Consider the following 26574-nt stretch of genomic DNA (forward strand, 5'->3'; position numbering starts at 1 on the left):
AGTTTCGAATATATCTGACCACCTTCCTTTATTTTCATATGTCACTTAAAATTAGTGTAAGTTATTGTAATCTACTGCAAGTAGATTCCTTGGGACCAACAACGAGCGCACAACACTACCTCTTCTTTTCCTAGGTTTGTGTCTCTTTGAACTTTCTTCTCTAATTGCAGCAGTCTCGCATAAGCTTGCTGTTCTGAGTCCCCCTAATATGCTTCTATTAGAATTGACGGGTATTTTAACTTCAAATCTTCCTTCATTATCCCTTTTTACTGTTCTTTTATAATATCCTTCACACTCTTTTTCTTCTACTGAAAGAGTATTGCTTTGATCTACTTCTTTTAACTCCCAGTATTTTTTTATTTCTTCATCGATCTGTCGTCTAGATATCATGCTGAGTACTTGTATATTAGGAATATTCACTTACAATAATGTATTCTACAAGGTGGGTCAAACCAACACCTTTATTACAATACCAAAGATGGAATGAAATGGAATAAGACATGCGGATCACGAAATGTTAGAAAAAGACGAGAAAATATCATCACAAAACTTCCTGAAGTTATCCGTGAAGCGCAAAGTTGCACAACAGAAAATTGTACAAGTTGTACAAAATTATAAAACATATTGTTGAATGTACTAATGTATATATCGAGCGTGTGTCTGTGAGATATAAAGACAGTTCCGATGCGAGGCTAACAAATATATGTGAATTAAAAGCTCTGATTTTTAATATTTTTGAAAAATTTCAATTAGAAATCTATGGCGGTATACAACCACCAGGTCAATATTCTATCAGTTCTGCAGCCTACGATGTGGTTGAGCGGCTTTGCAAACCAATCTCCAAATCCAACCGGAATGTCACAATGGACAATTGGTTTACATCAATTGAAGTCGCACAAAACTTACTGACAAATCATAGTCTAACAATTGTAGGCACCTTATGGAAAAACAAAAGGCATATCCCAACCGAATTTTTATTGAACAATAGACCGCCAAAATCAACTATTTTTGGATTTATCAAAGATATGACGATATTGTCCTATAAACCAAACCAAAAAACATTTTTTTTTTGTCAACCCTACACCATGATGAAAATCGATCCAACAACGGGTGACGAAAGTAAACCTGAAGTAATAACGTTCTACGACAAGGTACTCTACGAAAGGTGGTGTGGACACGGTTGATCAACTTCGAGGTTCCTGTACTGTCGCAAGAAATATAAAACGTTGGCCCATGGTCATCTTTTATGGATTGCTTAATGTTGCTGCAATAAATGCATTTGTGATCCAGATAACTAACAAACAGGATATAAAAACAAGCAAAAGATTTTTTTTTTAAACTAGGTCTTCAGTTAGTTATGGACAATATAAAAGAAAGAGCTCAATCTCCTCATTTGGCAAGAGATATAAGAGAGCTTGCTGCTAAACTCAGTGGTGTTGGACCAGTACAAGCACCTGCGGAATTGCAAAATAAAAGGGGGCGTTGTGCTTTTTGTAGAGATCGTAAAACTTAATACATATGTCACTTTATTTGCTTGGAACATACCGTACCTGTTTGTCGCATATGCATTGATAAAATGACTGAATAAGTTATATATAAGGTGTTTTTTAAACATCGTCCATATTGTAGTACGTAATTTCTTTTATATTTTTAGTTTTATTATTATAATAGAAGTTCATTTTCTTTTAATATATATAAGTTGTCTTTATAAGTAGTTCTAATATATGCAACGCTAAAATGTTGGTACAAAATTAAACATAAAAAATTCTTAGTTTAATTTTTGGGCTTTTCAGACCCAACCCGTTCTTACGTGTATCAAAGTATCACCCGTGTACCGAAGATATTAAATTTGTAATGTAAATATTATTAGGGCAATAAATAAGTTTTTATTTTTATTTTATATAGCAACAAATTTATAGTCCCTTCCACAAAATTGTAAATACAGTCCTGAATGCACTGTGTTGGTAGTGGAGAGTGTTGTACCTCGGACCAGGTTGTACCTTGGGTCAGTTGACTTTCTTTCTTACGCACTGCAGATTTCTCTTCGATTTGGTTGAATTAGTGGTTTAATAATATCAGCGGTAGATGGCATCTAAATACACTTATCAAAAAATTGCAGCGTGGTGACTTGCAGAGTGTTTTGTGTTTTGTTTGATCGTAAGTAAATTATTTACCTATTTGTTATCTGTTAAAATCCGCTTCAAATGTAAATATATATATATATATATATATATATTTTATTATTATCTGTAATGGACAATATATATTTACGCTTGATAATCATGAATGTATTTTTTGTCTAAACGCATAACCTAATATTAGAAAACAAAAAACAGCTGAAATTGTTACGTTGTGTACCTTGGGTCACCGGTAGGTCGTGTACCTTGGACCGGACCAAGGTACAATCTTATTGCGAATTAACATTATTTTGACTTTTATTTAAATTAATTGGTGTGTCTGTTACCAAAAAAACCTTTTATTATTGTTTCAGATAGTCATTTTAAAATGCCGAGAAGTAAAGTGGGTATCAAAAGACCACATTTAAATGCCCAGGATTTAACTGCAGCCGCAAATAAATGCATAAGTGGTGAATTATCAATTAGGGAAGCAGCAAAGTGCTATAACATATCAAAAACCACGCTGATCAGGCACGTAAAATCCTTCAGGCAGTCGGGGGCTTCAGAATTTTCTTATGTTGCTGCCAATAATGTAAAACAAGTTTTTAATAAAGAAGAGGAAGCTGAGTTAAAAATATATCTTCTCACTGCTGCACGCCTCCACTATGGTTTGACGAAAATGGAAGTTCGTACTTTAGCATATCAGTATGCAACTGCAAATATCAAGTCTTATCCGCCTTCTTGGGACCAAAAAAAGATAGCTGGCAAGGAATGGCTGAGGCAGTTTCTTAGAAGACATGAAGATTTATCATTTCGTAAACCAGAACCTACAAGTTTGGCCAGATCAACATCCTTCAATAAAACAAATATATCTTCCTTTTTTAAGAACTACAAAGAAGCTTTGTCTCGTGGAGATTTTTCCGCAGAAAAAATTTGGAATTGTGACGAGACAGGGTTAACGACTGTCCATGTACCACCAAAAATTGTAGGACCTAAGGGAATAAAACAATTAGGTCAAATGACAAGTGGAGAGCGAGGTCAAAATGTAACCTTGATAGCCTCAATAAATGCAATCGGAAATCATATTCCGCCAATGATGATATTTCCGAGGGTTAATTTTAAGCCTCACATGCTAAAAGGTTGTCCAGTTGGAACTATAGGAGGTGCAAATTCGTCCGGCTGGTCAAACGAAATATTGTTTTTGGAATACCTACAACACTTGAAAATCCAGTTATATTACTTTTGGATAATCACGATAGCCACGTGAATGTAAGTGTCATTAATTTCTGTAAGAAGAATGGAATTCTACCGATAACGTTTCATCCCCACACCAGCCACAAAATGCAACCGCTCGATCGAATAGTTTTTGGACCGATGAAAACTTACTATAATACCGCCTGTAGTGAGTGGATGATTATGCACCCTGGACAACCTATTACGATTTACGATATAGCCGAACTTGCAGGTAAGGCATTTCCAAAAGCATTTACTACATCTAATATCCAGAAGGGATTTGAGGTGAGCGGTCTCTATCCCGTCAATGAAAACATTTTTGAAGATAATGAGTTTCTGTCTTCGTATGTAACTGATCGTCCTTTAAACCAGCTTACTGACAGTCGCGAGCAAGTCAATGTTGAACAGGACGGGGAAAAAACTAAAACTACAGTTAATGAAATGGAAGTCTCTACTCCTTCTACCTCAAATATTCGTCAAGCAGGAACTTCAGGAAGTTCTATTACACCTGAAATGTTGCGACCCTATCCAAAGGCACCTGTTCGCAAAAAGAAGTTAGGAAGAGCAAGAGGAAAGTCACGAATACTTACCGATACTCCAGAGAAAGATGAAATAGCTACGCTTAAAAAGGGAAAGACGGTATCGTTTGAGAAAGTGCAGGCAGTTACAAAGCAAATAGCGACAGAAGATATACAAAATGTGCCAAAGAGAGCTGCTAAGTATGATAGTGAATCAAGTCCAAGTGATGGGGGTACATTTGAGGACTTGGTAACTAGAGAAGAAGAATTATTAAATGACCAAAAAATATATGACTTATCTGAAAATAACGAGATTAAAAAAGGAGACTTTGTTTTAGTGAAAGTGGCAGGGAAGAAATCTTTTGTTTATTATGTTGCCGAGATACTGAACAGTGGAATTAATAATGAACTTAGATATTTACGTAGAATTCTAGATTCCCATAAGTTTATAAACGACTCAACCGAGACTTATGATTTTTTACGCAATGATATTGTACGTAAACTTCCACAACCGCACAAAATAAGCGGAACTGCACGTCACGATGCGCAACTGAAATTTAATGTTAAATTTAGCGGATATAATGTCAAATAAGTTTTTATTTACTAAATTAATCATTAGTTAATCATAATGTTCTGATTATTTTGAGATATTCAATAAAACATTTCAAGATTTGTTCTATTTTTTTTTATAACTGACCCAAGGTACAATATAATGCTGGTCCAAGGTACAATATATGCTGGTCCAAGGTACATTACCAGTTTGTACCTTGGGTCAACATGCAAGGGCCTGCTAAAATATATTTTTTAACTAACTACTAAGCTTAAAATGTGTCAATAAAAAGAAAGCATGTAGCCAAATAGACAAAGTAACTAATACATTGGATAAACTTTGTAAATATATAATTTTAGGATTTAGAAAAAAATAAAAACTAAAAATTGACCCAAGGTACAACACTCTCCCCTACACTGAGCAAACCGTATTTATACGCCATAGTAAAGTAGCCTCGTATTTCCTTGAGACTGTGTAAAAATATATGTATCTGTAATAAAATCAGGCAATGAAAAAGTACTCTACCAAGGGTCTGTAAAATTATCAATGACTCAGACGTATAATAATACAAAGTTTTAAGATTCCGCTCGATATTAACATTCAGACTTGCCTGGTATGTTTTAAAATATGGGCAGTCAACCAGTTGAAGTTTTCATCGAACTAGAGGGAAGTCCACGTCTATCAACGGCCAATGAAAGCATCGGATATCGCTGTTATGACTAGCGATATTTACCATGCGATGCATCGAATCAATCCGATACATCGAATATAGTAGATGTTTTACGATACATCGATGTATTTTATTCGATGAATCGAACATCGAATAGAGTGGCATATTTTATCCAATCATTCCTGTTCCTTAATAATTAATAACTGTTTTAGCGCAAGCGCAGAGTTTGTTAGTCTTCTTTTCTTCTCGTGTCTTATCCATTGCGGATATTGGCTAAAAAATTAGCAAATTTATATCTTGTTGGCGGCTTGCCTAAATAGTTAAATCAAAGATAAATTTGTATTGTATTCTTCTTTTTTATTCTTGTTCCACGTAATACCATGTTGGTATCATTTAAAATTTACATCGCTGTTTTTTAGGTTGGTAATACAATCAACAATAATATAAATAACATAATTTTATTTCCTATTTCCTGCTATTTCCTTTACGCCATTTTTCTCATGTGGATGTGATATCCTATCTTTTATCTTTTTTGATTGTATTCGTTTTTCGTTTGGCTCTTTGGCTGAGATTTTATGCTATTTGTTATAGTTATTTACATTTTTTTGGTGAATATTGATAAAATATAAAACTTAATCGACAAAATAATTATTCTTTCTCCAGAAATCAAGTGAATTATTTATTTTAACAAGTTTTTGGGCATAGGTAAGTCACGTTATATTAATTGATATTTTTATTCGTTTTGGTTTTCTCTGTAGCTTGTTAGGTCTTATTTACAATTTTGGCTTAATTTTTAACATGAGTAACATTCTAATTCCATAGTGAGTAATTTTAATTCTTGAAATGAAGTTTTTTGATTCTAATATAAGTTCTTTGTGTTTATAATAATGAGACACGATCTTTGTATAAATATAGACATTTATCTTTAATACATAATTAATTTTTATAATATTATCGTCCTAACAAAATAAGTCACGTTTGGAATTATTTTGAAAAACTAGGTGATAAAACTACCAAGTGTAAAATATGCCAAAAAACTCTACGTTCAGCTGGAAACACCACTAATTTAATGGGCCATATTAAGAACGTCCACAAGGCTTTTAATTTGGCATTTAATAAAAGTATTGATTTACCTAGACAAAAAGCTAGGTTCACATTTACCAAACCAAATGTTATCCATAAACAAAAATGAAGTTATTGAACGTTCCAGCATTTCCCATACTGATGCTACACCTCTACCGTCAGAAGACCAGGCTATTGACACTGACTATACTGCAGGGCCATCTGCAAAGCAGCCGAAGATTCAACAATCAATAAAAAGTAGTTTTGAAGAACTTGTTTCTTATACATCTACTACTGGTGATAAAGCAAGGAAAATCAATAATGCCATTTTATATTTCATTTGTAAAGACAATCAGCCGTTTTCTGTGGTAGATGATGAAGGTTTTAAACATCTGCTTAAAGTGACTGCTCCGCACTATAACATACCTAGTAGAAGTACCATTACACGATGGCTTGTCAACTTTATTAAAATCAAAAATTTGTATTGCTGAACAGTCACGTTTTGAAGATGTTCCTGTGAGTAATACACAGCAGAATTTACACACTGTTAGAGGACAGAATTAGCAATACTCAATTTGGGTTTAGGAGTGGCTTGGGTACAAGAGAAGACTTGTTTAGTATACAGGTGCTAGTACAGAGATGCAGAGATATAAATCAAAATGTGTACATTTGTTATGGCGAGCACGCCACTGTGTGTGTGTGTGTTTTATCTCAATATTCAGACTACTTAGAAGATGATAAACATCCACGCTGAGTATCTCGAGGTGTTTACGATATTATCAAGAACTATGAGAGGTTTTTAGGATAGTTTGTAATTCTTAAGTTAGTATAGTTTTATACCCTAAACTGTTAACATCTAAATAAATTTGTGCATTTCATTCAGAGTTACGTTATTTAATTCTCCAACGAACACATATCATTACATATCATTTTATAGAGAATAAAAGTGGCGCAGTCAGTAGGATTTCCAATTAGAAAAAGTAAAGCCTTTTTTTAATCGATTTTTATCGTTAATTGGAAAATGGGAGAATTAGTGACTTAGTATTTGAGTTCCGAGTGTAAGGCCACGAGGAAGGAAAACTGAATGAACCCGTAAGCAACTTCGGAGAATTCCAAGTGTAAGGCCACTTGTTTGTGTAAAGCCACAAAGTAATTCGGAAGTTCTGGGGAGGCGCAACTAGCAACTTCGTGAAATCTTCTCAACCAGCTTTAGTGAAAAGCCACTCGACCCTGGAAACGGTGAAGCATTTAAACAGAAGAAGCAACATCTCGGCTACCATTCCGACTACAAACAGTTTAGAATTTCGACCAGTTCCAGTGTTAACCCAGTTGATCCAGAAGGTACAACGTTCTCCACCCGTTCCAGTGTAAATCCACTTGATCTGAGACGCTGCAACGTTTTCGACCAGTTCCGGTGTAAATCCACTTGATCTGAGACGCTGCAACGTTTTCGACCAGTTCCGGTGTAAAGCCACGTTCTCACGGAAGTACTTGAGGTTAGTCGAATTATATTAATTTTTTATTTGTTTTCATTTTTTTTTTTATTTACTCTGTTTCGCAATTTTCAAACTTTTAAGCTATCATATCTAGTATTTGTATTTTTTAATTTATTTTTGATAATACAAACATCATGACAACATGATCAACAAAAAACAATGAGTAACTCAACGGGCCATGGAGAGAGCCATGTTAAATATAAGCCTCAGAGACAAAATTTCTAACACCGACATAGGGCGAAGAACTAAAGTAACCGACATCATGAAAAAAATAGCGACATTGAGATGGCAATGGGTAGCACATGTAGTAAGACAAGACACCAACAGATGGTCTCATAAAGTGACATTCTGGAGACCTCGAGAAACAAAAAAAAGCGTGGGAAGACCCAAAAAGAGATGGATAGACGATATAACAGCTGTAGCTGGAAAGCAGTAGATGAGAATTGCAAAAGATAGAAAAGTGTGGAAGCAATTGGAGGATGCCTATGTCCAACAATGTATAAATGAAGGCTGAAGCAGAAGAACATTACTATGTATAACCTACACACTCATGACGCGGTTTTTTACTGGTTTGATGAAACAGCCACAGAATTGGTATTCCCTTCATTTGCTTCTTGCATTATACATAATTTGAAAAACGCTTTGCAAGAAAAACAGTTACCAGTTATCCTTTGGTTGCATGGCTGTAACTATCAAAACAGAAATACATTTTTATCTAACGCAATGATACACTTCAGTAAAGAATGGAATATTACTATCAAGCAAAAATTTTTGACCGAGGGACATAGGCAGATGAAATGTGATTCCGTTTATAGAGCAATTTAAGCAAAATTAAAAATCAAGATATTTCTCTTCCCGGTCAGTATTCTCATATTACAAAAGGGGCCCGTTGTAAACCATTTCCATATAGAAGTTACTATCTGGACTGGGTTTTTTAAAGATTATTCTCAGAATTTTTTTTTAATTTATGCCTCCATAAGACCAGGTAGATCAGCTGGTGATCCAACCGTAGTCGATATTAAGGCCATAAAATATAGTAACGGAGAAATAACTGTAAAAACGAATTTTGATTGCTGCTTTACCAGGAAGACCAAAAAAAATCATTCATAATAATTCACTCCTGAATGCACCAAGAGAAGAGAAAGTTGACCGATTCCAAATGGAACAACCTTCAAGAATTAAAACTTGTTTTGACGCATGATTGTCATTCTTATTATGATCAGCTGTCACATGATCAAAAGGATAGTTAAAAAATCTTTTTCATTATCAATGTTATTTTCTTTTTAACAAATAACAATTTAGTTTTGTAAGTTGTTTATTTATTATGTAGGACACAAAAGTAAGTAACAAAACAAACTGCAATTATGTAATTTCGATAAAATAATGATATATCCTTTTAAACAATCAAGAACTTAATCATTTAGGTTAAAATTGTGTTATTTTATTGATAACTTTTCTAATTAGTTTTTACTGGCTCCTGAAAAATTACCATTTTGGCACTTAGGCGGTTTTGGTTCTTCAATGACGGTATTCTTCATCTATTTTTCGTTTTAAAACGTTTTCTTACAAAAATAGTTTAAATGTCCATGAACGCATACATACAGGAGAAAATCCTTATGCATGCAATATTTTTTTGAAGCAGTTTTCTCATAAAATAAGTTTAAATTTCCATTTGCGTCTGCATACTGGAGAAAATCTTTCCTGTAAGTGTGAAACTTGTACAAAACAGTTCTCTGACCCAAATAGTTTGAAAAGACATTTAATTACACACACGAGTGTGAAAATAGATATAATATATATATATATATATATATATATATATATATATATATATATATATATATTATATCTTTTTCTTGGGGTAAGATTATAACAGTATTTGACCGAGCTTGCGGAGTCATGAAATAGGGTATCAAGTTTCGACCGTCCAATGTCGAAAGCACGGGACGGAGAACACTTAGGTAGGCAAATTTTTATATTCTATTTTTAAATTGCGGATATGACCAACAGATTTTTGGGAAACAAGAAAATTTTTAGTATAATCGTTGTAAAACGTTTTCTTACAAAAATAGTTTAAATGTCCATGAACGCATACATACAGGAGAAAATCCTTATGCATGCAATATTTGTTTGAAGCAGTTTTCGCATAAAAGAAGTTTAAATTTCCATTTGCGTCTGCATACTGGAGAAAATCTTTCCTGTAAGTGTGAAACTTGTACAAAACAGTTTTCTGACCCAAATAGTTTGAAAAGACATTTAATTACACACACGAGTGTGAAAATAGATATAATATGTATATATATATATATATATATATATATATATATATATATATATATATATATATATATTATATCTTTTTCTTGGGGTAAGATTATAACAGTATTTGACTGAGCTTGCTGAGTCATGAAATAGGGTATCAGGTTTCGACCGTCCAGTGTCGAAAGCACGGGACGGAGAACACTTAGGTAGGCAAATTTTTATATTCTATTTTTAAATTGCGAATATGACCAACAGATTTTTGGGAAACAAGAATATTTTTAGTATAATCAATTGTCTAAATCAGAGGCAATTACAAAAACATGTTTTTTAACCAGAGTGTCCAAAGTAACTTACTACAAAATTATAGGAGAAACATCTTCTAGACAGAAGAGAAAGGATTGTGGCAAATTCAGAAAAATAGAACCGCACTTAATTGAACCTATAACCAAAACAATATACCAAATGCATGCGGCTAATATTTTTCCAACTATTGAAAGCCTTGTGAATTAGTTCGAAAGGGCATTCTCTTATGTTCAGCATCAACACTTCGATTATTTCTTAAAGCCAATAATTTCAAGTACAAAACTGACAGGACTAATGAAAAGTACTAGAATAATTTCTTTAAAGAAACAGTTATATCAGACAGATAACTGAGTATCGAAAACTGAAACGAAATTGTTTATTTAGATGAGACCTGGTATGATACTCTTGACACCGTGATAAAAAGTTAGACAAATAATAACAAAAAGTGTTTTAACTCAGTACTGCCCAATAAAGAAAAGGATTATAATTTTACACTGCGGTGGAGAAAATGTGGATGGATCGACGATGGATTATTATTATCTGCAAAACAAATTAAAGACGCGTCTCTGGATTATCATGACGATATGTAGAGTTCAATTTTTGAATCATGGTTTGAAAAATCTCTTCTGCCGAAATTACCTAAACATAGTGTGATTGTCCTGGACAACGCATCGTATCATTCAAGATTAATGAAAAAAGCTCCAAATAATAGTTGGAATAAATTACAAATTCAGTAATTTTTATTTACGGAAGATTTGTATTTTGAGGCATCATATACTATGTAAAAAGAAATTGTTGGAGGTTGCTCATAGTAGACAGTACGAAAAGAAATATGTTGTTGCCAACAGTTACTGTGCTCGTAGTAATGGCATACTGTGCTTAGACTTCCTCCTTATTATTGTACATTGAAACCAATAGAGTTAATATGGGCTCAACTTAAATGAAATATAAGGAGAGGAAACGTTGTTCCTAAATTTTCGTCTACTGTTCTCCAATTAATTAGAAGAAAAGTCACAAAAATCACAGCAACCAACTGGAAAAATGTAATAAAACATGAGATCGGAGTGGAAAATGACTATGTTTAATATTTACCAGCATTAACCAAATTAACTATAAATTTAGATTATACGAGTGATAATAGTGATAACAGTGACTCTGAGTAGATAGTAAGTACTTAATTCGAATTAGGTGTTAGTTGAAACCTTTATTTCTATTGTAATTGTAGATATTCTTATTTTCCTTATATATCTTTGAAAACAGAGTATAAACACACTTCGAGATAGGACAAAAAATATACAAAGTTTTTAATTTAAAATAGTCAAAACAGGTTAGGGCGGTTAGGCTATTATGAAATAACTGCTAGGTATGTAAAAAAGTTATTAGTAAAATTTTTACACCTCTGACCCATTTTAAAATTATTGAAGTACTAAGTTTTCTCTATCACGGTGTCAAAACCAAAGTTGCGGTTCTCTAATAGAACACCCTGTATTCGAATAAATTGAATTGAATGAATTTGGATTAAAAAATGAATTCTCTATTTTTTTCCTGATTACAATAAGAGAAATTATCAGGGATAAAATAGGAAGTTTTAATACTTATGAGTAATTGTGTTAACCCATTAATGGCCAAAGTATCGAAAACGAAACATTTTTTAAATATTTTTTTTCTAGGATCTTCATATGATTATTATTATATTTTATGTATGGGTCTTTCATATAGATAGTTTATTGACGTGTTTGTTATCTTAATGGTCTAAATTACATGCTGCATAGTTTTTAAAATAATAAACAAAGCACTCCAAATTTACTAGTATCTGTCGGTGTCGTTTGAGCTCGCATAATATATCACAAGATATTTAAAATTCCACCAAACCAGCATTCTTTGTTCAATTAGAGATTGTAGAATGATATTATCCAAACATAATTTGAAATATGACTACTCATAAAATTTTATAACACTTTAAAGATGTTTCGTTTACGAAACTTTGGCGCGATCCGTGAATTTATGATCCATATTTGATAGTCTACTAATAATTAGTGATGGCTGATCCAACAAATTTTGCGGATCAGTTCCAAACCGATCCAGTCCAAAAAAATACCTGTTCCATGGATCAGTTCCAAGTCCTAGTCCGACCTTAACCCAAATAGGTACCTACACTGCGGAACTAACCCGATCCCGATCTGTATAAATGCCATCTCTAGCACCACTGTCCAAGTTGAAAAGGTTTCTATTCTGTACATTCAATAAAAACAGATGGTATCTGCTATTTCTCTATGCTTTCATATTGAGTGAATAGATGGCGCCTGCGAAATTAATATTTTTAATTTAATTAGGGGTTATACCAATTTAAATAATTATTATACGTTCTTGGTAATTCCCCGAAATACCAGAAAAAATCCCTACTTACACATCGCCCTTTCCCTCCATCCAATTTTTGATTAATTGCAGTTTTGTCAGCGGCTCCGGCTGTTTCAGTTTCGTTTCGTTGTGCATCATATGTTTAATTTTTAGAAGATTGTTTTTTATTATTACACTGATTTGCCTTTGCTTTTGTCTACTTGATTTCACTTTTTATAATTTTAATTTCTAATACAATTTTTTGTTAAAAGCAATACGTGTTGGTTATTGGTAAGTTTGGGTTTTTTGTTTAGAAGTAAATTTAAGTTGTCTTTTCTTAGTTTGTAGTTAAGATGTCCAAAAGAAGTGTAATGTGGCTATACTTTTCCGTTACCGATGAAGAGAAAAAAATAACCAAATGTGATGTTTGCAGTGACAAGTTATCCTATAAACATTCAGTCTCGAATTTAAAAAAACATTTTAAAAGGAAGCATCCTACCATCAACATTGATGTCGTGGCATCTAATACGTGTGCAACATCGGGATTACCTCACAGTCAAAGCGATACATTGATACCGGGTAGACGTGTTTATCGATAAAGTCATTAAGCTCCCAGTTTTTGTGACAATTAGAATATTTAAATTTCGTGGTGTTTAAAAATATTTACATATTATTGTAAAATAGTGATAAAAAGTGAAAATATTCTCCCCTGATGGGGGAGAATACCAATAAGACGCCAATGCGCGAACTAAATACTGCTGAAGTTGTTAGTGTTAGTGAACAAAATATGGATACAGGAATTAATACCACCGTTTCTCCTGCTACAAGGGAAGTCAAACTTTTTAATATTAATTCTAATAATTACGACTTTCAAAATTGTTGTGTATATGTTGAAAAGACCAATGATCAGAATATAGGCCGATTGCACCCTATGGTTGTGGGTGATATTTTACATCAAAAATTAAAGATCAACAATATTAAGGAAATTAAAAGTATAGGAAGAAACCGTGTTAAAGTAATCCTCAAATCTATTTTGGATGCAAATAAATTAGTCAATAATAGTCATTTAAAAGACGATAATTTAAAGGCGTACATTCCCAATCACCTCTTAGAAATCAAAGGGCTGATACGTGATGTCGATACCAAATATAACATTGAATATTTGAAAAAATATATGACCTCCAGTTCACAAATTATTGATGTTAAAAGAATGCACAGGAAAATAGAAAAAGATGGAAATACAGAATATGTACCTAGACGTAATGTTATAATTACATTTGAAGGCAATTGTTTACCAAACTATGTTGTAATTAATTATGTATATTTTCAAGTCGAAAAATTGTTAGGTAAAGTTACTCAATGTTATAAATGTCTCAAATTTGGACACATTTCTAGACAATGTAAAGGTACACAGGAATACTGCATACGATGTGGAGAAATAAAAACTGACACACATACATGTGATGAAAAAAAAAATGTATTGCATACACTGTAAAAGTGATAAGCATATATCGATCTCTAAAAACTGTCCTTTTTTCGAACATCAAAAAAAAATAAAAAATATCATGATTGAACATAAAATTTCATATTTGGAGGCCAAAAATTTAAACGATTCTTCTTTTTCTGGTCTTATTTGTAATAACAGATTTGAAATATTGTCAAATTCAGATAGAGAGTTTCCAAAATTAAGTAACACATCTGAAGTTAATAAACCTGCTTATTCCAACCTATTGAGGCCTCATTTACAGAAAACCAAAAATATTAGTCAACCAAGTTGTAGTAAATCAAGCACTGATTATAGAGAAAATAAAAAAAGAAAAGTATCATCTCCAACTTCCGAATATCCTACATCTCCTCACATCCCTTTCAGATTTGGACCATCTCAACCTTTACCACCCTTAAACAAGGAAAGTTTTTCAACTGTAGACAATGAGAAAAATAAATTAGTAGATTCTTTAGTAATTCTTTTCTCAGATTTTATTCAAAATATTAATTGTTTAGAACAGGCAAAATCACTTGATATCAATATGTTAGCCAAAGGTATTAATAATGTTTTAGATAATATTTTTCAAAAATAACTAATCTAATTACTTTCAAAGCTAAACTCAAAATAATACAATGGAATGCTCGATCAGCTGTTGCTAACAAAAACAGCCTTCTCAACTTTTTAATAACCGGAGACATTGATATAGCTTTAATGAGTGAAACTTGGTTTAAACGGGATGTTGTTTATAGTTATAGAGGTTATAATGTAATACGCGAAGATCGGGATGACGGCTATTCCGGAGTTGCTATTTTAATTAAAACTGGTATTCCCTTTGAAAACATAAAAATTAAAAAAAATTATAATAAAGAATTGCTTGCTTGTGGTATTAAAATCAACTATAACAAAAGTCATTTAACTTTACTCTCTGTATATAGGTGTCCGAAAGCTAAAACTAACACCGAAGATTGGGATAAGTTATTTTCTCAATTAAAACACCCTTGTATCATTGGAGGAGATATGAACGCACATAATTCTCTGTGGGGCTCATCTAAAAATGATAAAACAGGCCATCAAATTGTGGAGACAATTCAGAATCTAGATTATGTGGTAATGAATAATGGACAACCAACTTGCCAAACGAGACCAGGAAACACAGATTCCATGATTGATGTCACATTTTGCTCACCTTCTCTCTTTGATAAAATTTCGTGGTCTGTAGATACTGATACTTTGGGATCAAATCACTTCGTTATAAGGGTTGTAATCGATATCTTGGGAACTGATGCGAATATCATTTATCCCAGCAGTAAGTGGAACATTAAAAAAGCCAATTGGTCATTATACTCTCAGTTTATTGAAACCTATTTAACTAACAACCCTCACGCCTACTCAGACACGCAAGAAAAATATAATTTCCTTATTGACTGTATTAATGAAGCTTCTAAACAATCAATTTGTCAATATAAATCATTTAAATGTAAACGTACTCCCGCTCCGTGGTGGGATTCGGAATGTGATGAATCCGTTGCGGAAAGAAAGAAAGCATTAGTAAACTACAAAAAAAATCCTTCTCTTGAAAATTTTTGTAAATGCAAAGAAGTGAATGCTCGTGTCAAAAAATTCCTAAAATTAAAGGCCAAACAAAGTTGGGTTGAATGGTGTTCAAAATTAAATAAACAAACTCCATCTAGTCTTATTTGGAACCAAGCAAGGAAAATGAACAGGAAAAAAGTTAACTTTCCACTGCCTCTAAGTAACACATGGGTAGACGACTTTTTTGATAAAATAGCTCCACCTTACGTAAATAACCCGATAGATGTAATACCATCTGAAACTCTCTCATCTGATCAGAATCATTTTCTCTTAACAACCTTTTCAAGAGCTGAATTAGAGTTTGCCCTTGATAATCGCGTTAGTACCTCACCAGGATATGATGCAGTCAAATATCCTATGATACAAAATTTGCCAGATAACGCAAAAGAATTACTTTTAAATATATTTAACCAGATAATTTTTGAGGGTAAAGGCATAATCGATTTTAAGCGTATTATAGTTGTCCCTATTCCCAAACCGGGAAAAAACCCTAAATTAGCTGAAGCTTACCGACCTATATCATTATTATCATGTATATTGAAGACTCTTGAACGGATGATTAAAATTAGGTTAGATTGGTGGCTAAGGGATCAAAGTCTCTTACCCGCTAACCAACATGGCTTTAAGAAAGGTTATGGAACCTTATATTCCTTAACAACACTTGTTGTAGACATCCAGAATAGTTTTTCCAGGAACAGTTATGTACCTGCTTTATTTTTAGACATCGAAGGTGCTTACGACTCGGTATCTCTTACAATTCTCCAAGAAAAAATGATTAAATTTTTTCATATTCCAGCGCAGTTTGCTTCTAACGTTGTGAACTTGTACACAAATAGGATAATTTATTTAAAAGACAATCATACTCTTATAGGACCTAGACTTAATAACAAAGGATTACCTCAGGGCTCCGTTTTGAGTCCTATTTTGTTTAACATTTACACAGCAGATCTACACAACATCACTATTACTAATATTGCATTTAATATTGTACAATATGCTGACGATTTCTGTTTGTATACAGAACAAAAAATATCAGCAATCCATTGAAAACCTGAATGAAGTGTACGGATTCCATAAAAAATGGTTTATAGAAAATGGTTTCGAATTATCCTGCAGTAAATCACAAGTTTGTTTATTTACCAGACATAACTTTCCTAATGCTAGTACAATCAATTTAGGTGGGCACCAATTTTCCCTTAAAAACACAATTAAATATCTGGGAATGATACTCGACCAGAAATTGACCTGGAAGTTACATATTGATGACATGTTGAACAGATGCAATAAGGGATTAAACTTTCTTAAATCAATTAATAAAACTTGGTGGGGATCGGATGTTGAAGTAAGTTTATTATTTTACAAAGCTTACATACGATCTATTTTGGATTACGGAAGTGTTTTGTATGGATTAGCAAGTAATGTACTACTAAATAAAATCAACGTTTTACAGAACTCAGCCTTACGAATATGTTTAGGAGCCATGAGATCCACTCCAGTACAAGCTTTATATTTGGAAGCCTTAGAACCTCCTTTAAATATAAGACGAAGGTTTTTGTCCAAAAAATATTTAATGAAAGTATACTTACTGAACTCATCTCTATACGAAAAGATAGTCACTTTGAATTGCCATGACCTGACAAATAAATATTGGCAAAAAAAGAAATCTCCCTTACTTTGCGAAGCGTATAATCAAAATATAGCACTTTTAAACAATATAGATAGAACGAACTACATATTCAAAAATTACTCTTCTTTCTTTTTACATACAGATATTATTGTACCAAATTATAGTGAAAATATATATTTAAATAAAAATATTGTTCTATCCATAACAAGCAAATACAAAGAGGCAATAGCTCTATATACAGATGCGTCTAAATCTCCAGATGGAACCGGATGCGCTTTTTTTATACCATCGGAACATATAGAAAAGAAATTCAAACTGAACCCGGAAACTTCGATTTATACAGCAGAGGCTATTGCAATATATGAAGCTTTATTATATGTAGCTGAAGTTGAGTTTGCCCATATTCTAATTTTGTCGGACTCCTTAGCAGTGTTAAAATCCATTGGTAAATATGGACCACCTAACTTACAAGACTGCCCATACATTTATAGAATTAAACATATTATTCAAACTCTTTTAACTAAAGGAATCAATGTACATTTTCTCTGGATTAACCCATTTTCGGCCAATGGTGCGTATACGCACCATTACCTTTTAGATTTTTTTTTTTTTATTAAAGCATTTCAACAGAAAACCTCATTGCGGTAGTTTATAATACAACCTTTAAACATTTAATTCAATATATTATCTTTCTATTTTTATTGTTTCCTTGCTTTCTGTGAATTTTTTAATATAGTTCATGTTTACCATTTTAAAAATGCCTAGCCATAACTTTAAAAATAAACTATATGATACATTTTTGTTTGGACGCTTTTTATTTATTACTGTTCTGAAAAGATAAACAAATCTATGTATAAGTCATTTTTGGTGATAAGATATTTATTTTTCTAAGAAACAGATTGTCATTATATAGTGGTGCGTTAGCGGAATCTGTGAATAAGTACGCAGCAACTCGACAGATCTTGTCGGCTCATTCTTTAGTAGTTATAGTTGTTAGTTATGCGGTAGATTTCGTATCGACAAGAACTAAGTATACACGTGCTGTTTATTACTGAATTTAGCTATGCCAAAAAGACATATTTTGACCCATAGGGAGCTAGAAAGTGCGTTAGAAGAAATTGTTAATGATTTAGAAATAGAACGAGGTATGTTGATATAATTTTTTATTTTTCGTGTATAAATAACATCATAAATTTTGATAGGATTTGTGGATGCTGTCTATATACCACCTAATGTAGACGAGTTGACTGATGAAGAGGATATTGACGAGAATTTACTTATGAATGACGAATCAATTGATAAAGAAATAGCTGGTACCTTGGAAATTGAGGTTGATATCGATAATGACATTTGCGATGAGCCTGAAGAACCTGTGCCAGGAAAGAAAAGACGATTTTCTGGTAAAAAAGAGAGGGAAAATATAGAGTGGGAAAAAAAAGAAGTTGTTTATACCCATTTACCTACCTCAAATGAACATAATAGTCTACAACAAATAAAAGACGCACTGGAGGGCAAAACACCATTGGAAATTTTCTTAATGGTTTTTGACGAAGAACTTTTGACCATGATGGTTGAGTTTTCAGTAAAATATGCTCGTGATAATAATCGTCAGGATTTTAAATTTTGCATAAAAGACTTAAAAAAATTTCTTGGTATTTTGATACTATCGGGTTACCACATATTACCGCAAACAGATTTATACTGGAGTTTGGACGAAGATAAGGGTTTGCCTATTGTAAGAAAATGTATGAGTAGAAACATGTTCAGGAATATCAAAAGAAATATCCATCTATCAAACAATGCAAATCTCAATCAAAATGATAAATTCGCAAAACTTCAACCATTTTTTGAAGCCATAAACGCTAGGAATAAACAGTTTGGAATATTCGCCCACAATCTATCGATCGACGAACAAATGGTACCCTATTTTGGTCGCCATTCCTGTAAGATGTTTATAAAAGGAAAGCCGGTAAGATTTGGTTTCAAGTTGTGGTGTTTGTGTTCATCAGATGGGTACTTGTTTACTTTTATACCGTACGCTGGAGCAAACACGGAAAAAGAAAAATCTCCACTTGGACTTGGGTGGCCAAATAGTGATTGACCTTTTATCTGCACTTGAAAATCCATTGCACCACAGAGTTTTTTTTGATAATTATTTTTCGTCGTATAAGCTTTTCGAAAAATTACAACAGATGAATTATTTTGCTACGGGTACCATTCGAGAAAATCGAACAAATAAAGCTCCTTTAGATGGGGTCAAAATATTAACAAAAAAAGACAGAGGAGCATATGACTATGCTTACAGTGAAAAATCCAAAGTTACTCTGGTTAGGTGGAATGATAATTCAGTTGTTACAGTCGCTAGTAATAATTTTGCTGTTCAACCACTTACAACTGCTAAAAGATACAACCGAAAAGAACGTAAAGATATCCAAATCCCACAACCTGACCTCATAAAACAATATAATAAATACATGGGCGGAGTAGATCTTCACGACAACGCCATTGCTAATTACAGAACAAATATACGAGGTAAAAAATGGTGGTGGCCTCTTTTCATCAATACATTAGATAGCGTCATAACTAATTCGTGGAAATTATATAGAATAGCAAATAGTTCAAATATGTCTCAATTAGAATTCAAATCTTATTTAGCAGTCTGTCTGATGAAATGTGAAGGCGACGCTACAAAAAGTACCAGCATTGGGAGGCCACCAAGAGAACCCGTTCCATCAGAAGTAAGATTTGATAAAATGGGACATACAATAACAAAACATGCCGATAAGACTCGAAAAAGGTGCAAAGAGTGTAAAAATCATACTATTTACCTTTGTATAAAGTGTAATGTACATTTACATGCAGATTGTTTTGAAAAATTTCACAATAGAAATTAAATTAGTTTTTTTTGTTTGTACAAATTATGTTCTTAGATTTGGCCAATGGTGCGTATACGCACCATGTCATAATTCAAACATTTTTGAAAAAATTCCAATTTTTTTTATACTTCTGTTACAAATAGCTCTCATTAACATAGAAAAATAAAACTTTACTAAAAATTAACGATTTTTTCTTATTTTGGCCAGAAATGGGTTAAAGCACATGCAGGATTTGAACATAATGAATATGTCGACTTATTAGCCAAAGAAAGCATTTTAACCGATACTGGTATTCTACATAAAGTAACGCTTTCTGACAGTATTGTTTCTTGCAAGTTAACATTACTTCGAGAGTGGAGCTACCAGTGGAAGGAATACTCTTTTGTGAACCAAAATAGATACTCGATAATTCAGCCAGATATTCCCAAATTTCCTTGGTACAAGTCTTTTAGAGCTTCCAGGAGGCACATAACCTCCATTATTAGAATACGTTTCGGACACGCATGTTATCCAAAGCACTTATTTAAAATAAAGGTGTTGGATGATGACAAATGTGAGCATTGTGGAGAGGAAAGTGATTTAGATCATATATTTTTTGGTTGTTCTAAAAACCGAGTCTACTCATCCAAACTTATAAATGATTTATTAAAATATAAAATAGCAGCTCCTTGGAATATACTATATTTATTATCACTTGGCTCTGTAGATATTTACAACTCCTTAATTCAATTTTTAAAAGACAGCAAATTATCATTATAATTCTCTAAAAATTATTTAGTTAATCTTGTTACCTTTGTTTTAAACCATTTGTATAACTTCCTCCTCTCCGTGACCTAGTGTTGTTGTGTCTTATATAAATAAATGCCTTGATAGGTCCCTAGGCGAGAATAATGTGTCCCTGTTCTCCTAATATCGATGTAATAATCTTTTATTTTGATAGGGCATTTAGGTAAAAATTATAATGATGACTGTCTTAGTCCTTTTGTGTCTGGCTGTATGACGATAAGTCTAAGCAAAAAAAAAAAAAAAAAAAAAAAAAAAAAAAAAAAATCGGGATTACCTTCTTCTATCCATGAAATTAATAATGGCCCTGGTGAAGAACAAAATATGCGAACCGAAGAGAATATTCCTAGAGCTTCAACTTCAAAACCATCAACTTCAAGCAATGGAGAATCTTCTGTGCCAGTGTCAAGCTGTGGTGTATTTCCGTTTCCAGCAAAACCAGAAACATTCAAGGTACTATATCTGCATATATACCGAAAAAGTTAAATGCAAGTCAAAAGAAAAAACATGATGATGATTTGTTGGAAATGTTTATCTTTGACTATCAACCTTTTAGCATTGTGGAAGATCGGGGATTTAAAAAATTTGTCTCTGGTTTAAATCCGTCCTATAAGCTGCCAAATAGGCACACGATTTCTGAGACTATGATTCCTGCAGAATATGAGACTTGTTTCAGAAAGGCAAAAGAAGAAATGAAAAAAGTCAGTAATTGTTGTGTTACAACAGATTGCTGGACTTCACAAAAAAATGAAAGTTATTTGGCGCTAACTTGTCATTACATTGATGACAATTTTAAAATTAATTCTATCCTCCTTAGCTGTGAGATATTCGAGGAGAGTAAATCAGCAGTAAATTTGGCAGTCAGGATTCGGGAAATTGTCAATGAATGGGGCTTGGAAAAAAAATCATTTTAGCTGTGTCGGACAATGCCGCTAACATTAAAAAAGCCATCCAAGTTGAACTAGGGTGGAAGTTTTTTGGATGTTTTGCCCATACATTAAATCTGATAGTCCAAGATGCACTTGCTCTACCAGCGATCAAAAATGTTGTAGAAAAAGTAAAAACAATCGTTTCCCATTTCCGCAGAAGTGCCTCTGCAAATACTAAACTAAATTCGTTCCAGAAACAATTTGGAATTGATCCCCCCAAAAAACTGATTCAGGAGGTGGTTACTAGATGGAGTTCCACATTCTACATGTTGCAGAGAATTGTGGAACTGGAAAATCCAGTTAGATCTGTTTTGGGTCTCTTGGATGACCGGTTGCCACTTCTTGAAGCTGATGAGTGGATCCTAATATAAGAGCTTTGTGAAGTTCTGACCCATTTCGAAGAAGCCACAAAATCTATTAGTGGAGAAACTTATATTTCTGCATCTTTGGTAATCGTTTTACAAAGAGGGCTTGTTAATGTATGCGAAAAACTAAAATTGAAAACATTTTCTGAGCCTACTATTGACATAATCCAATGTTTAGAAGATGGTTTAAGACAAAGAGTGGGAAATGTAGAGTATAGTAATACTTTAGCCCTTTGTACATTCTTGGACCCACGCTTCAAAACATTTGCTTTTGTCAATAATGATGCTATTGAGGCTATTCGAAAACTAGTCACAAATATTGTAACGGAAATGATTACCAAAGATGCAAAAAGAAATGAAAACACAGAAACAGAAACTTCTAATCAAGATCGAAATGAAAATAAGTCTACCACTCTATCTGTATGGGATTGCCTTCACGAAAAATTTCGAAAAATAAACCAAAGACTACACCATCTAGTTCTCGGGCAATAATGGAAATACAGCGCTACTTGGAAGATGATGTCTTACCAACAAATGCCAATCCATTGACATTTTGGAAAAGCAATCAGTATAATTTTCCATACCTGAATAAGTTGGTTAAACAGAAATGTTGTCCCCTTGCTACTTCTGTGCCTTGTGAAAGACTATTTTCAGATGCTCAATATGTTCTAGGTGACCGCAGCACTAGACTAAGTCATGAAAATTTAAGTAAAATTTTATTTTTAAGGACTTATAAATTAAGGGTCAATAATGAATAATTATCAATAAATAAATATTAATGTATGTTATAATAAATAAATATTTTTTTAAACTAGTTTGTGTTTAATGTAGGAGTTGAAAAAATTAAATATTATCCATAAACGATCACATCAATCACTTACTTTGTATAGGCCTTTTCATCAATTGTCACTTTCAATAACAATTGAACTTCAAGCCATTTGTACATATTTTACTTGCAACTGCTGTTTGGAAGATTCTGCAATGGGGACATTAGGTAGTGGATATCCACTAATAATGCATTGTCCATATTTATATTCTTCTTTAAATGACAAAATAATATTTAAATTCAACGTTTTATCGTGTTTTATTCTTTTCAATTTCAATGTTCTTATTTAGGTAACAAAACATAAACAAATACAATTTTAGAATTTTATAGGTTACTTTTACAAAAATATTTAATGTCATTTATCAAAATAAAAGATTCAAGATTCCTACTCGTACTCGTACAGATACCGTGTAGCGATACACAAATAACTGAAATAACAGATCCACACTGGGTTTGAGTTCGAGTTGAGTACGCGTACGCGTCCGGGATCAGGATCAGTCAACCTGCCAATTCGAATAGAGTAGAGTATCGAGTTCGACGTAACTGTCACACTACGCTGAGTTTGTGTTCGGTGTTCGTGCAGTCGGACTCGTACTCGTACTTGGACCTATATCGATGGCCTAGAATGAAAAAGTCATAAGTCGATATTTTTCGATATTGAGATTTTTATACCGATGTATTGTGTGTAACAGGCCTCACACATTACAATTGAGAGAGAGAGAGAAAAATAATCTCCTGCTGCCACCTGGCGAAAAATGAAAATGTTGTCAGTCTTGAATTGTATATTCACCAGTGAAGTTGTCGTATCTCGAGTGAAACGTGCCGATAAAAAAATAATATTTTGATTTGTGCAAAGAACTCAATTTATTTGGAAAATGGGTAAGTTTATTACATTTTTGTACTCTTTATTTCCTATTTGCTATTGTTTTTCCTTAATTATTTGGCTTAATATTTAGTGTTTATTGCGTTTAAAAAAGGAATAAAATGATTAAAATTTCAATGAAAACGTTGTAAGTCGAGAGAATGCTTATTATACTTCAGTGAAAATGTCATATGTCTTGACTTACGACTTTTTCACTGGAGTTTTTAGATCGTGCCTTATTTGTTTACTCCCAAGTCCCAGTTGCTTAGGTCAGACTTACGCGGTTTTCATTCTGAAATGGACACATATGGCAACAGAATTTTTCTTTAGAATCAATGGTGATATTTTTAGACATTATCATACTCACATCTCACCAGCACAAAGACGCTTGCTTTATTTATTTGAATTTATTTTGTTACAGATCGTATACTATCACAAACCAATCAATCTCGAGGAGCTATAATGGTAAAATCCGTTCTGCAACCAAAGTCTCATTGCAAGAATATCGAGACAGAATCTCCTGTGGATCAAAAGCTACATACAGAACCGATCCAATGTAGTGTAAATATCAAGCAAGATATTATCAATGCAGACGAAAACCTACACGAAACTACCTCAAATCTACCAGTTTCACCTCTAGAGCTAAGTGTATCTAATGATACGAGTATAATATTTACAATGAATAGTTTTCCTGTAGTTGAAAGTTCTCTAAATTTCTTAGTCCAAGAAGATGGTTCTTTGCAATTGGAAATGAATACCCCTGGACTTGTTGGTGACAAAAGTTGTACTTCAGATTCAAGTAAACCAATTTTGGAAAACATCAATACAGATTTAAATGAAAGAACCAACACTGATGCAAATCTTGCAACTATACATCATGATCCGACCAATGCTAGTAGTTCGATTGTAATTTCTGCAGAAAATGATGACGTGAATGATGCTTCCAATTCAAGTGAACAAATCTTGGAAAACATTGGTACAGATGAGCCTATCAATTCTGATAGTTCCATGGAAATTTCTTCAGAAAATATAAGAAAACGAGCACGAAAAGGTAAACCGAGAAAGGGAGAGTGGATCCAAAAGTCAAACAAAGATAAGAGAATGAGAGGACAAAATTACTTGGGAAGAGAAGGAAATTCGTTTACTATTGGGCGAGAAGCAAGAAAATTAAAAGTACATTGTGGTTGCAAAAAAGGTAAACTTGGAAAGAAACTCAAATGTGCTTTGTTTGATGAATCCAAAAGACAAAAAATATTTGCTCAGTTTTGGGATATGAATTGGGATGAAAAAAAAATGTTTGTTGCTCAATCTGTCGATATTGTTAGCGTCAAGGAAAGAAAATATAAAAACAAGAAAAAATTCAGAAGACAGACTACTTATGAATACTACCTAAAACTTACGTCTAAAACTTACGTAAAAAGTACAGCTGAAGAAAAGTACAAAGTTTGTAAGAAACTTTTTTTAAATACATTGGCAATTGGAGAGAGATGTGTATTTGACTGGGTAGGAAAGTACAAAAACTCTTTGAATAGTACAAGGGAGTCCGAAATTGAAGAGGAAGAAGCTTCTGCTTTGGATTCTTCACAAGCCAATGAAGAAAAAAATGTGCAGGCTCAACCTAAAGCTGGCTCAAATAATGCTGAGGATTCTAGAAAGTGTATTAATAATTTTTTGGATGCTCTTCCCAAAGTAGAGTCGCATTATTGTCGAAAATCAACAAAAAAGTTATATTTGGAACCAATGTGGTCTTCAAAGGCAGCTCTTTATCGTGAATATATAACATACTGCAATGCAATGAATCAAAAACCGGCTTCATCTTTCACTTTTGATGATGTTTTTGAGAGCAAAAATTTATCATTGTTTAGTCCTCGAAAAGATCAATGTGATCTTTGCACCGCTTACAAATTGGGAAATGAAAGTGAAGAAAATTATATGATACACCAAAATAACAAGACACTAGCAAGGAATGAAAAAAATGCAGATAAATTCTCTGACAACAGTAAAATTGTATTAACAATGGACTTACAAGCAGTACTTTTATGTCCCGTATTAAAGGCATCAGCACTCTATTACAGAACCAAGCTAAAAGTCCACAATTTTACAATATTCCATATAAAATCGTCTGAAGGATATTGTTTTTTGTGGGATGAAAGTGAAGGAGGAGTAAATGCTGACGAATTCTGTTCTATAATATTTCATTTAATCTGTACAAAACTTGATTTGTCACCACCCGTGAACGAAATAATAATTTTTAGTGACGGTTGTAATTACCAGAATAGGAATTCAATTTTGGCAAATACATTCTTGCTTGCGTCTGTCAAAACAGGAATAAAAATTACTCAAAAAATTTTAGAGAAGGGCCATACACAAATGGAATGTGATGCTATGCATGCCACTATTGAGAGAAAATTGCACAACCGAGAAATTTAGTCTGCCCGAGAAAGTAATTACATAGAAATATGTAGAACTGCCAGAATTAAACCGAAACTATATAATGTTGAATGGCTTGAGTATACTTTTTTCAAGAAATTTAGTAGTTTAAACTATGTCTCGTCTCTGAGACCGGGTAACAAAGCAGGCGATCCTGTAGTGACAGACATAAAATGTATTCAATATTGCCCAAATGGGGAGCTAAAGGTAAAGACAAGTTATGAAGATGAGTATTCTAATATTCCACGC

The 26574-nt window shown here is 33.0% G+C and overlaps 1 protein-coding gene across 1 annotated transcript; it reads left to right on the plus strand.

Moving 5' to 3' along the window:
* The first annotated feature begins 2796 nt into the window (after positions 1 to 2796).
* LOC140450779 (uncharacterized) lies at positions 2797 to 3384 on the plus strand. Its single transcript, XM_072544452.1, has one exon. It carries the CDS (start codon positions 2797 to 2799, stop codon positions 3382 to 3384), a length of 588 nt encoding a protein of 195 aa, XP_072400553.1.
* Positions 3385 to 26574: the final 23190 nt, after the last annotated feature.

Source organism: Diabrotica undecimpunctata, chromosome 9, assembly GCF_040954645.1.
Source record: "Diabrotica undecimpunctata isolate CICGRU chromosome 9, icDiaUnde3, whole genome shotgun sequence".
Lineage (NCBI taxonomy): Eukaryota > Metazoa > Arthropoda > Insecta > Coleoptera > Chrysomelidae > Diabrotica > Diabrotica undecimpunctata.

Coding starts and splice junctions, on each gene's coding strand:
- LOC140450779 (XM_072544452.1), top strand. CDS start 2,797: ATGGAAGTTCGTACTTTAGCATATCAGTATGCAACTGCAAATATCAAG.